The sequence below is a fragment of the Canis lupus genome, chromosome 34, assembly GCF_048164855.1.
Source record: "Canis lupus baileyi chromosome 34, mCanLup2.hap1, whole genome shotgun sequence".
Lineage (NCBI taxonomy): Eukaryota > Metazoa > Chordata > Mammalia > Carnivora > Canidae > Canis > Canis lupus.
Genome location: NC_132871.1, coordinates 26,121,574 through 26,133,664, shown reverse-complemented (window position 1 = coordinate 26,133,664; position 12,091 = coordinate 26,121,574). Strand labels below are relative to the sequence as shown.

The following is a 12,091-nucleotide window of genomic DNA, read 5'->3' as shown; positions in this document are numbered from 1 at the left end:
GCCCCGGGCCAAAGGCAGGTGCCAAACCACTGTACCACTCAGGGATTCCCGGTAATGTCATTTTATCTGTGAATAAGGCCAACCCTGGTGATTGCTTCTTCTCTTCATGGCTCATCACCTCCCACCACTTCTGACTCAGAGCTACTTCCTGACTTGCCAGCTGAACACCCTGAGAAATTTCATCTTTGCCTTATTTACTTTGACACAAAACAGCATTTTCAACTGCTACAACTTGAACAATCCGAACTCTTCCCATCAGACATTTCTTGTGTGTTCTCATCTCCTAAATTTTACAAAAGCCTCTACTCACACCTGGACCATTCACAGAGCCTCTCAGAGGTGGAGAGTTCTGGGCCCCCGCATTTTAAGTAGCTCTATGGCAGGGACTCTAACCAGTGCAGGCAGTATGTTGCACAACTCTAGGGGGCACCCTTCATACTGAGATCACTGTGGAATTATACACACATTAGAATAATTTTCTACCATAAAAAAAAAAAAAGAATAATTTTCTGGCAGATGGCAGCAAGTTGAGGAAATGCTCTGAGGGTTGGCTGCTGTGGTGCCCTCTCCCTTTTTTTAAAAAAGGAAGCTATGCCAAAATAAGCTTATGCAAATCGTCCGTGTTTGCATGTAACAAATTAGTTTAGTTGCAATAAAATATGTATAACGTAGAATTTACCATCTTTACCATTTTTAAGTGTAGAATTCAGTAATGTCAAATATATTCACATTGTTGTGCAACCAATCTCCACAACTCTTCTTCATGCAAAACTGAAATGCAATACCCATCAAACAATAATCCCCATGTCTCCCTCCCACAGCCTTTGGCAATCACCTTCTACTTCCCATCTCTATGTATCTGACTAGGTCCCCCACGAAACTGAAATCATATAGTATTTGTCTTTCTGTGACTTATTTCAGTGACTGTCATGTCCTCAGGGTTCATGTATGTTGCAGCAAGTGACAGAACTTCTTCCTTTTTAAGGCTGAATAATATTCCATTGTATGTGTGTGTCACATTTTGTTTTAACTTTCATCTGTCCACAGACCTGGTTGTCTCTACCTTTTGGCTATGCTGAATAATGCTGGTATGAGCATGAGTGTACAAATTAATGTGTTTTTTACATTTAATTTAAATTCAATTAATTAATATATAGTGTATTATTAGTTTCAGAGGTAGAGGTCAATGATTCATCAGTCTTATATAACTAACCCAGTGCTCATTACCTCACATGCCCTCCTTAATGCCCATCACCCAGTTACCCTGTTCCCCCACCCACCCACCCACCCCTCCAGCAACCCTCAGTTTGTTTTCCATGATTAAGAGTCTAAAAAAAAAAAAAAGTCTCTTGGGCAGCCCTGGTGGTCTAGCGGTTTAGCACCATCTTTGGCCCAGGGCGTGATCCTGGGGACCCGGAATTGGGTCCCACATCGGGCTCCCTGCATGGAGCCTGCTTCTCCTTCTGCCTGTGTCTCTGCCTCTCGCGCTCTCTGTGTCTCTCATGAATAAATAAATAAAATCTTTAAAAAAAAGAAAAAGTCTCTTATGGTTTGCTTCCTTTTCTGATTTTGTCTTATTTTTCCTCTCTTCTCTTTGCTCCTGTTTTGTTTCTTAAATTCCACATGAGTGAGATCATATGATAATTGGCTTTCTCTAATTGATTTATTTCACTTAGCATAATACCCTCTAATTCCATCCACGTTGTTGCAAATGGCAAGATTTCTTTTTTTGAATGGCTGAGTAGTATTCCATTGTGTATATGTGACACATCTTTATCCATTCATCATTGATGGACATCTGGGCTCTTTCCATAGTTTGGCTATTGTGGATATTGCTTCTATAATCATCAGAGTGGAGGTGCCCCTTTGGATCACTAAGTGTGCATTTTTTGGAAAAATATCTAGTAGTGCAGTTGCTGGGTCATAGGGTAGCTCTATTTTTAACTTTTTGAGGAACCTCCATACTGTTTTCTGCAGTAGCTACACCAGTTTGCATTCCCACCAGCGGTGTAAAAGTTTTCCCCATTCTTTCATGCCACAGTACTATTGGCTCTTTTTAGATAATCCCTCTAGCAGGCCTCCCTTGCATAACTGGCAACCAGCATAGATCGTATTTAATACCCTTCCCCTAAACAACTGAATTTCAGATGTAATCATGAAATGAAAGGAGTAATAATGATAGCCAAAAAGGAAATGCAGACAGTATTATTTATTTTACTGAACTTATTTATTGCATACATTGAGAACTGAAACATTCTACAGTCACACAATTCACTGTCTGGAGTAGTAGGACTTTCCTTTTCCAGAAAATTCTTGATGAGATAGGTAATGTTGAATTTCCTGAGAAATGGATTAATCCAAACAGTAGTCTACCAATTTGCTCTTGTGGGGTATCTAAGTTCAGGCTGCTTAAACAAAATACTGTATACTGCATGGTGTAAACAACAGACATTTATTTCTCAAATCTGGAGGCTGAGAAGTTCAAGATAAAGGTGCCACCACTTTTCTGATGAGGGCCCTCTTCCTGGCATGTACATGATGTGCTTGTAGGTCCTTTCCCACAGTCCACATGCATGAAGAGAACTCTGGCGTCTCTTCTTATAAAGATACTAATCCCATTATGGCAGCCCTACTGTCATGAGCTCAGTTAAACAGAATTATGTCTCAAAGCCCCACCTCCAAATACCATCACAATGGGGATTAAGACTCTAACATGGATTTGAGGAAAACACATTGAGTCCATAACTTTGGGTAAATATCTCCTTCTCAAAGCAATAGTTAGTTCAACTGTACTTAACATATGATTGTTTACTTTTTAAAGGGTCACTTCAAAAATCCTAACTTTACTGTCTTAACCAATACTAAACCATTACCTCATTAACCTTGTCCATCCTGATCAGGCCTAACATCAAAAGACCCACCTTAAACCAGACCCCAGAAACCTCATAAATATCCCACCTCTGATCTCCCTCTTCAGAAACACTACAGAGACTTGGTCAAGGCAGTTATCTCCATAGGGCATTAGCAGTCATGAGTATAATCATTAGTAAAAACATCTTAATAAAAAAAAATCAAAATAAATATTACAAGTCACAAATGGGAATGTGTAATGCTTTTTTTTTTTTTTTTTTAAAGATTTTATTTATTCATGAGAGACACAGAGGCAGAGGGAGAAGCAGGCTCCGTGGAGGGAGCCCCTTGTGGGACTCGATCCCAGATCCTGGGATCACGCTCTAAGCCAAAGGCACACTCAACCACTGATCCACCCAGACATCCCATGGGAATGTGTAATGCTTTAAGAATACATTACTTTGGGGGAGCCTGGGTGGCACAGTAGGTTAAGCATCTGACTTTTGGTTTTGGTTCAGGTCATGATCTCAGGATCATGAGATCGAGCCATGCATTGGGCTCTACATTCTGTGTGGAGTCCACTTAAGATTCTCTCTGCCCCTCCCCACCATGCATGTTTGCATGCACTTATGCTCTCTCTTTCAAATCTTTAAAAAAATAATAGATACATTGCTTTTCAAAAATAAGTTTTCTACTTTTTAAAAATCATTGTTTTAATTTTTACGATTAAAATATGTAATCTTTTTACTCTAGGCCCAACATAGGGGCAACATCAACAGTTGCATGTTCTACTGACTGAGCCAGCCAGGCACCCCTAAAATATATAATTTTTGTAAAGAGGGTAAAACCGTATACCTACATCTGGTCTGTTGCAGTAATGAATAACATCACAATTTATTATTTTTTTTAAAGATTTTATTCATTATTTGGGAGAATGAGCAGTGGAGAGGGGCAGAATCTCTACTGAGCATCGGAAGACCAATGCAGGGCTCTGTCCCAGGACCCAGAGATCATGACTTGAGCCAAAGGCAGAGACTTAACCAACTAAGCTACCCAGGCACTCCTGCACCACAAGCTTTCACTTCTTCAGATTTGCCAACGATTGCTAAAATCAACTTTCACATGTTGAGACAGCATAGCTCTCTCTACTCATATTAAACAAAGGTACTTTGAATTATTTTAATATTTAAAATATTTCAAATGAAGCAATAAATATACAAATAGTTAAGAAAAAACTTAACCAGAGGATGAAATTGGCAGGTTCAGAATAATCTCATTAATAAATCCCAGAGATTGTAATACTGTCCATGTCTGTGTTTCTTTGGGATGAATCATAGCAGTTTTCAAATATCTCTGCAGTCAAAAAAAAAATCCCCTAAATTAGCTTCACAAAAAAATATTCATCATAAATTTCTATTGTATCTGGTTAGAATTTCCTAAATTTTTCTTTTGCAAAAGTCAGAGAAAGTGGCTAATTGATAGTGAACATTGATTGTATCTGATCCTTTACTTTAGAAGGAGGGTCTAGTTCTTGGTGAAAATGAGTAAAGTATTCAGATATTGTCCTTTTGATTTCCTCTGGCAATGTGCAAGACCAGTATCTTTTGTTCACAAGACATTCTTGTCATTCTTTGAAATGTCCATTTCTGGGATGCCTGGGTGGCTCAGCGGTGGAGTGTCTGCCTTTGGCTCAGGGTGTGATCCCGGTCCTGGGATCAAGTCCCACATCGGGCTCCCTGTGAGGAGTCTGCTTCTCCCTCTGCCTATGGCTCTGCCTCTCTCTGTGTCTCTCATGAATAAATAAAATCTTAAGAAAAAAAATGTCCATTTTCTTATGCTTTGTTCTTTCAGAGTTGGTGGTGTTCTCCAGTTTCTCCGTGGAAGTCTTTAAAGAACAATTTAAAGCTTATCGTTTTGGAACCTGGGTGGCTCAGTCAGTGAGGTGTCTCCCTTGGCTCAGGTCATGATTCTGGGGTCTTGGGATCTGGCCCAGCATTGGGGTCCCTGCTCAGCTAGGAGTCTGCTTCTGCCTCTGCCCCTCCCCCACTCATGTTTTCTCTCAGTGCTGTCTCTCTCAAATAAATAAAATCTTTAAAACAGGGGCACCTGGGTGGCTCAGTGGTTGAGCATCTGCCTTTGGCTTGGGTTATGGTCCCAAGGTCCTAGGTTCAAGTCCCACATCAGGCTCCTTGTGGGGAGCCTGCTTCTCCCTTTGCCTATGTCTCTGCCTCTCTGTCTCTATCTGTCATGAATAAATCAATAAAATCTTTCAAAATAAAAAACCCCAAATAGAAACCACAGTAGTTACTTAGAATTAAAACCAGAAAAAAATTTCAGGGAGAGTTATTTTATCACTGTCAGTTTTTAGAATTGCAGGCTGATGGTGATAGTAAAAAGTAGGCTACTTTTAGTTGCTTTTATTGTTGTTTTTAAATTCCCTTTAGACAATGCACTCCATACTGCCTGCCTGGGGATTGTTCCCACTGCCTTCTCATCTCTAGGCTGTCAGCCAGGGATGCAGAATGGGGGACAAGAGAGATGTCAGTAAGACTGCTATGTATCTTATAGCAGGACTTCTTCCTTGTAAACAGAAAATCAATTTTCTTTAGGTCTCTCCCACTCAAGGGATGGGGACTCTTTGCTCAATTCAAGAGAATATGCTGATTAAGATTTTGTGTCCATTCAATTTCCCTTGTCTGTGATTGCCTTAGGTATGGGTATTTGTTGAAGTTACAGCCAAAGATCCTTGAAGGAAAGTCTGCTGTGAGGGCTTTCAAATCCATCAGTGCACCCAGCATAGTCTAGAGCTAAGACCTAAATAAATCACACAGACACACACAGACATACACCCGTGCACGCGTGCTGCCCATCTGTGTATCTATGTAGATCTATATGTATGTGTATGTACATATATATACATTGAAAGCAATATATTAAAAAAAACAATATGTATATGTCCTGTTTTCATCTATATGTATCCTATTGAGATGAATAAAAATGCATTCACATTAAAGAGATATTAAATTCATAGTAGCTCTTTGGCTTTACATATTTTTCTCAGTCAAAAGACTGAAAGTACAAATACTATCCACACAGGTTCATACTTTTATGTTTAAAAGGAGTCTTCTTAACAACATTCTATTCCTTTGTTGTCAAATAGGAGTAGCATCAGAATTTCCTGCCAACCACTAGAGGACAGTATAAACCAGCAAAAAGCCCAGCCATCCAGTCAGCACAGCCTAGTCCTGAGAAGGTGGTAAACAGCCACTTCATCAGAATGTCCAACTTAGGCAAAACCACGCAGATCCCATTTTTCTTTAACTCCAAATGAAAATACCTTTTCTAACTCTCATAAGAAATCTGTATATTGTAACTAGTTAAACAGCCTTAGACATTAAATATTCAGAGTCTAAGGTCACAATGGCTGGCTTTACATCTTACCTCCGCCCTAAATAGCTGTGTGACCTTGGGAAAGTTTTTCTACCTGTTTCCTTATCTGTAAAATGATAGTAATAACAGTACACACATGCTCCATAAGTGCTAGATTTTATTAAAGCTTAAAGCACTTAGGCTCTGCAGTTACACTGCCTAGATTCAAATACTGGTTCTACTAAGCTAAATAAATAGCTTAGTAACTATGGACATACTTTTCTTAACCTTGCTGTTCTCATCTGTAAAACGGGGCTACTAATGCCAACCCGATGATGACTGCTTAAGGATTAAATGTATATCAGCACCTAACACAGTGCCTGGCATGTAATAAAATGTTATGTATGTTTATGGTTAGGATTACTTTTAATATTCTTTTTATAATTACTAATGATATTAATTAGACTTGCAATGAAAAACTTGCCACTGGTATTTGTGCCATTTATTGCTTACCTTAAGGCACATTTAAGAAATAGCAACACGAAGAACATTTCTTGCTTCTTCCCAAAGCTAAACAGTCCCCTGTCCACAGACTGTCCACTGCTATTCTAAAGCTTTGTTTCTACCAGAAAATCAAATTGGAAAGTCATGCAATTAAGTGGAGAATTTGATTTTTTATCAACAATGTGTAGAATTCGTGCTCCTTTAAAACTTGCTTTCTTTTTGGAAGGGTATCTTTTATTTGGATCATTCAAAAACTTGAGTCTCTGCTGTAAGAGTGCACCAAGTGTCATCCCTTGTTTATTTCTCGATAGATCTTTACAGACTCCAGTGAGTGCCTGCTTTCTCCCTCAGCTAGTGTCAGCCCGGTGTTCCTTGTCATTGAGTAAGGATGACAGCTTTTGCAGCCCAGCTTACATCTTCCTATCTCCATGGAGAAGCTTGTCTTTTAACAAAAAAAAAAAAAAAAAGAAAGAAAAAAAGAAAAGAGAGAAAGAAAGAAATCAGACTTTAAAATGATATAAAAACATCATCAGTCATTTTGAGTGTTTTATTTTATCTGCCAAAAGATACAGTCATTTGACAGTGTTAGTCTGTTGCTTAGCATTGTAGTTTCTTTTAGTAATAACAAAATTGTTTTGAATGTTGGTAACAAAAATGAATTGATTTCATGACCTAACCGATAGTATTGGGGGATCTAGAATTTGCCAAAATGAACCAAAAGAGCCAAATTGCTTATAAACCCCATAGCTGGGGACACCTGGGTGGCTCAGCGGTTGAGCTCCTGCCTTTGGCCCAGGGCGTGCCCCTGGAGTCCTGGGATGGAGTCCCGCATCGGGCTGCCTGCATGGAGCCTGCTTCTCCCTCTGCCTGTGTCTCTGCCTCTCTCTGTCTCTCATGAATAAATAAATAAAAGTCATTTAATAAATAAATAAATAAACCCCATAGCTGCTAGCCAGTCTGGTCGATGCCTGGCAACAGATTGACTTCCCCATCAGTTTTGCTCATTCTCACCTCTGAACATCCTATTCCCCTGGACACCATTGTCGCTCAAATCAACCCCATTATGGCCAGGGCTCCAGTAGTGATATCACAGAAAAATGAAGATAATGGGTGGGTCGGATGACTGCAAGCCTTGGATCATTTCCAGAAGACTACTTCCTCATGTGAGCCAATGAATCTGTTTTTACCAAGACTTCAAAAGTCTTATCCAAAAAAATCCAGAGCTTCTGTAGTTGGACCACTGATGTTCCAGGGTGACTGTGTCTGCCCTTTCAATCTAAAAGCTAAAGCACTTTGTAAAACCTGAAAACAGTTTAAGACATTAAAAAGACGCACCCCCTTCCAAAAAAAGGAATTTTCATGCACTGTAGAAACCATTCAGAAGCAAAACATCACATCCTAGTGAATATAATGGGGTCTTGCTTCCCCCTCTTATTTGAACACAACTCTCATTGACTTAAAAGTGACATTTCCAAACTGGTTGCAAGAATGATTTGTCCTCTAAACAAAGCAGGCTGCATTTGTTCTGGTAGAATGGCTTCTCTTCTTTGTCTCCGGATAATTTGATACAGCATTTATTCATTCAAGTGTGACTCTCGTTTGAAAAATTTCTCAATGAGACCATTTAAAAAATATTTTTTAATCTGGAGCTTTCATGACCTACTCTAAGGCTTCTTTCAGCCTTGTCCTTGTTAGCTTAATAGAAATGGCAAAAATTGATCTTTTGAAATGAAATTGTTCCCAGTAAATTTCAACCTAAAAGCAGTCATTTTTCCCAAAAACTTTGTTCGGACCCTGCATGTGCAGTTTGTGCGTAAAATTTGAAGACAAGGGATTCTCTAATTGCTTCAAGGACCCCCACCCCCACCCCAAATAAAATGACAAGCTTCCAGCCTTAAGATTTGGAAGTGAAGGGGAGTTACTTAAATCTAGTGTCTTCCATATGCCTGGGGGTTATTTCAAGAATAACATCTCTGAGTGTTTAAAAACAGTGCTGTGGAAATTAGAGCTACAGGTAATATTATTTTCTCTTCTGAGAAATGCACCCCATCAGGGGCCAGTCTCTATGCTTCCCACCTTCTCCGGTCTCAGACGCTTTCTGGCCTCATAGGTCAGAATTCCCATAAATTTCAGGGCCTGCCATTTTCTCAGGGCAGAGGTGAGACCCAGAGAAGAGACTCCACAATCACATCTTCACAAACTCAAAGCAGACTTGCAGGGTTTACATTCTAAGCCTATGAATCTTCTTCATGATGGTTCCCATGTCTCTTGAAATAAACAATGTGGAAAGAAAAATATTATGGTCTCTATTTGCAGCATTTTGTTCTGAAAATAACTTGGACAGAAGAGCTGAATCAGCACATACGTGAGCAAAGCCCTCTGACATCACTTGACAGTCGCCTCTTCTAATAAACAACCAGCTCACAGTGACCACAATACCTGGTGTACATAAGAAAATCAAAATTAAAAGGTCTCTTTAATACTAAAGGTAAGATTCGAGTTAAATTTAGGACTAACCAGAAGGCAGTCTGGTAAGTGGTTGTGTTTAGCCCTCAGCTTCTGTTTTTAGTGTGTGAATAGGGTTTAAAAGAATAATTGGCATTTTAAAGTCTGTGTGGCCCTTTAAGACATAAATAACTGAGACCATCAATGAGATCGTTAAATATCAAAGAGGCTACTACCACAGCTTAAATTTCCCCTTGAGTGAGGAGTGAATGATCAATTTCAGAAACACTTCATTTGATAAAACTAACTGCTCTCCTTCTTGCTAATCTCCTCCTGAGATTTTGCTCTTTACTTGAGCAAATTAACTGAGGGTGAACGATGATCAAAAGAAAAACTTATGAAGAGCAAACTCCATAAATCGCTAGTGAGACTGAAATACACATCAGAAACAAAAAATCTTTAGTCCAATAGAGATCAGAAGCAAAAGACGCAGACATAGGCATGAGATATCTGCGATAAAATAAATAGAACACAGACATAGTCAGGTTTAGAGCAGGATTAAGAATGTCGCTATCACAGAAGAACTTTGTGGGGCCTGGCCCTTCCTCTTCCTATACCTTGCTTGGCAAGCAGAGTCTGAATTAGGAGGAACTCCCAACCTATGATCTCCCTACGCCCACTCCATTCCCACACACACACACACACCAATTTTCTTTTTTTATCAATAAGGTTTACATAAGACCCTTGAGCTGAGCCAAAATGAACAGAGGAAATGTACATAGACATCAAGATAGCCGTGCTTGAAGAAATAGTAATCTGAAAATTACTTCTGGAATATAGCCTACAGCTACAGAACTGCGTGCATACCAAAGAACTGTGTAGAAGTTTATTCATTGTATGTAGTGTTATTTGTAAAGAAATAATTGGAAACAAACATCCATCAATTGGGGACTGGCTAAATAGGCCTTATCCTCACAGTAGAATCATATGTAATTATAAGAACACACTGAGGATGCTTTCCAGGATATACTGATGCTGAATGGTGTACGTAGTATGCTATTTCTGGTGTAAGAATGGAGAGGAGATAGGAATATATATTTATATTTACATAAAGGAACTCTGGGAGGAAACATAAATTAATGAGAACATTTTCTAAGGCTGCATAGTGAGAGGTTAAAAGGGGACAGAGTTGGGCACTTCCCCATGAATGACTTTTTTAAACATTTTTGGTTTTTCGACTATGTGAATGTATTATCTATTCAGGATTTTTTAAATTCAATAATAATATAACTCGGTAACAAAACAGCCCCCTGCCCCCCCCTTTTTTTAGCTAAGCAACAAATTCGGACATGTCACCAAAGAAAAGATGTGGGTAGTAACTAAGCATGTGAAAAGATGCTTGACATCATTAGTCATTAAAGAAATGCAGATTAAAACCAGAATGGCTCAAATTAACAAACCTGCCAATACTGAGTGCTCAGGAGGATGGGCAGCCACAGGAATTCATACATTGCTGGTGGGAATGAAAAATGGTTTAGCCACTTTGGAAAGCAGAGTACCAGTTTCTTACAACATTTAACATGCATTTACCATACTGCCCAGAAATCCCACTCCTACATGTTTAAAACCAAGAGAAAGGGATACATTAAGTGTCTCCACCCCAAAAAATCCAACAAACTTGAACACAAATGTTTATGGTTGCTTTAATTATAGTGGGCAAAAACTGGAAACAACCCAAATGTCTACCAACTGATGATGGATAACCAGTTATATTGCTGGAATTCCAGTTAGCCATACAAAGGAAAGAACTGACACATGCAACTAATGAGTGAATTTCAAATACTTTCTGCTAAGTGAAAGAAACCAGACTCAAAAAGCTACATGTAGTGTGATTCCATTTTTGTAACATTGTGGAAAAGCTAATACTCCAAAGACAGAAAACAGATCAGTGGCCAGGGACTGTAGGTTGAGAAAGGTTTGCCTACAAAGGGGATTAGGGAACTTTCAGGGGGGGCAATGGGATTGTTCTGTATTGTGGATGTGGTGTACATTTGTTAAAATTCATGAAATTGTATACATTACAGGGGTGAATTTTACTGTTTATAAATTATACCTCAACAAACCTGGCTTTAAAATTTAATAGTCAATAAGAGGAGGGAGATGTGGTCAAACTTGTCCTTTGGAAAGGTCACTCTGGTTGCTGTGTAGTAAAACACTATAGAGTGTGCAAGAGTAAAATGCAGCTGTTCCAGTGGTTCTGTGGGACAATCCCCCTGAGAACCAGGACTAAGACATTGGTGGGCCTGGACAGAGGCAGGCACTTCCGAAGTGACAGTTGGGAATACTTGCTAATAAACTGGATTCAGGTCAGCAGAGACCAAGAGTGGTCAACGGGGACTCCAAAGATTATTTTATTCCTGTGTGTGTGTGTGTGTGTGTGTGTGTGTGTATTTTATATAAATATATAAAATAAGAGGTTGTACTTGGTCATCCATTCAGGCTGCTGTAACAAAAATACCAAAAAAGATTGGATGGCTTAAGCAACAAATATTTTTTTCCCACATTTCCCACATTTCTAGAAGCTGAAAAGTCCAAAACCAAGGTGCTGGAAGATTTAATGTCTGGTGAGGATTTGCTTCCTGGTTCATAGATGGCCATCTCCTCACTGTGTCTTCACAGGGTAGAACGGCAAAGGAGTTCCACTCTCATGACCTAATGATCTCCCAGAGGCCCCACTTCCAAATGCCACCACACTGGGGGTTAGTTTCAACATATGAATTAGAAGACATACATACATTCCATCTGTAGCACTACGCCGTATGAGGCAGGCAGAGAGCAAAAATTATCAAATGGTTCTTTTTTTTTTTTTTTTTTTTTTAAGGTTTTATTTATTTATTCATGAGAGACAGGCAGAGACATAGGC

General features: G+C 39.2%; 1 protein-coding gene across 1 annotated transcript in view; it reads left to right on the top strand.

Annotated features, from left to right (window-relative positions):
• The window catches only part of LOC140624102 (uncharacterized), a 34,813-nt gene that overhangs the window by 5,403 nt on the left and 17,319 nt on the right, over positions 1-12,091 (top strand). The window contains exon 4 of the mRNA XM_072810851.1: positions 9,040-9,211. Coding sequence (XP_072666952.1) covers positions 9,040-9,132 — 93 coding nt within the window. The 3' untranslated portion in view covers positions 9,133-9,211. The remainder of the gene's footprint in view (positions 1-9,039; positions 9,212-12,091) is intronic.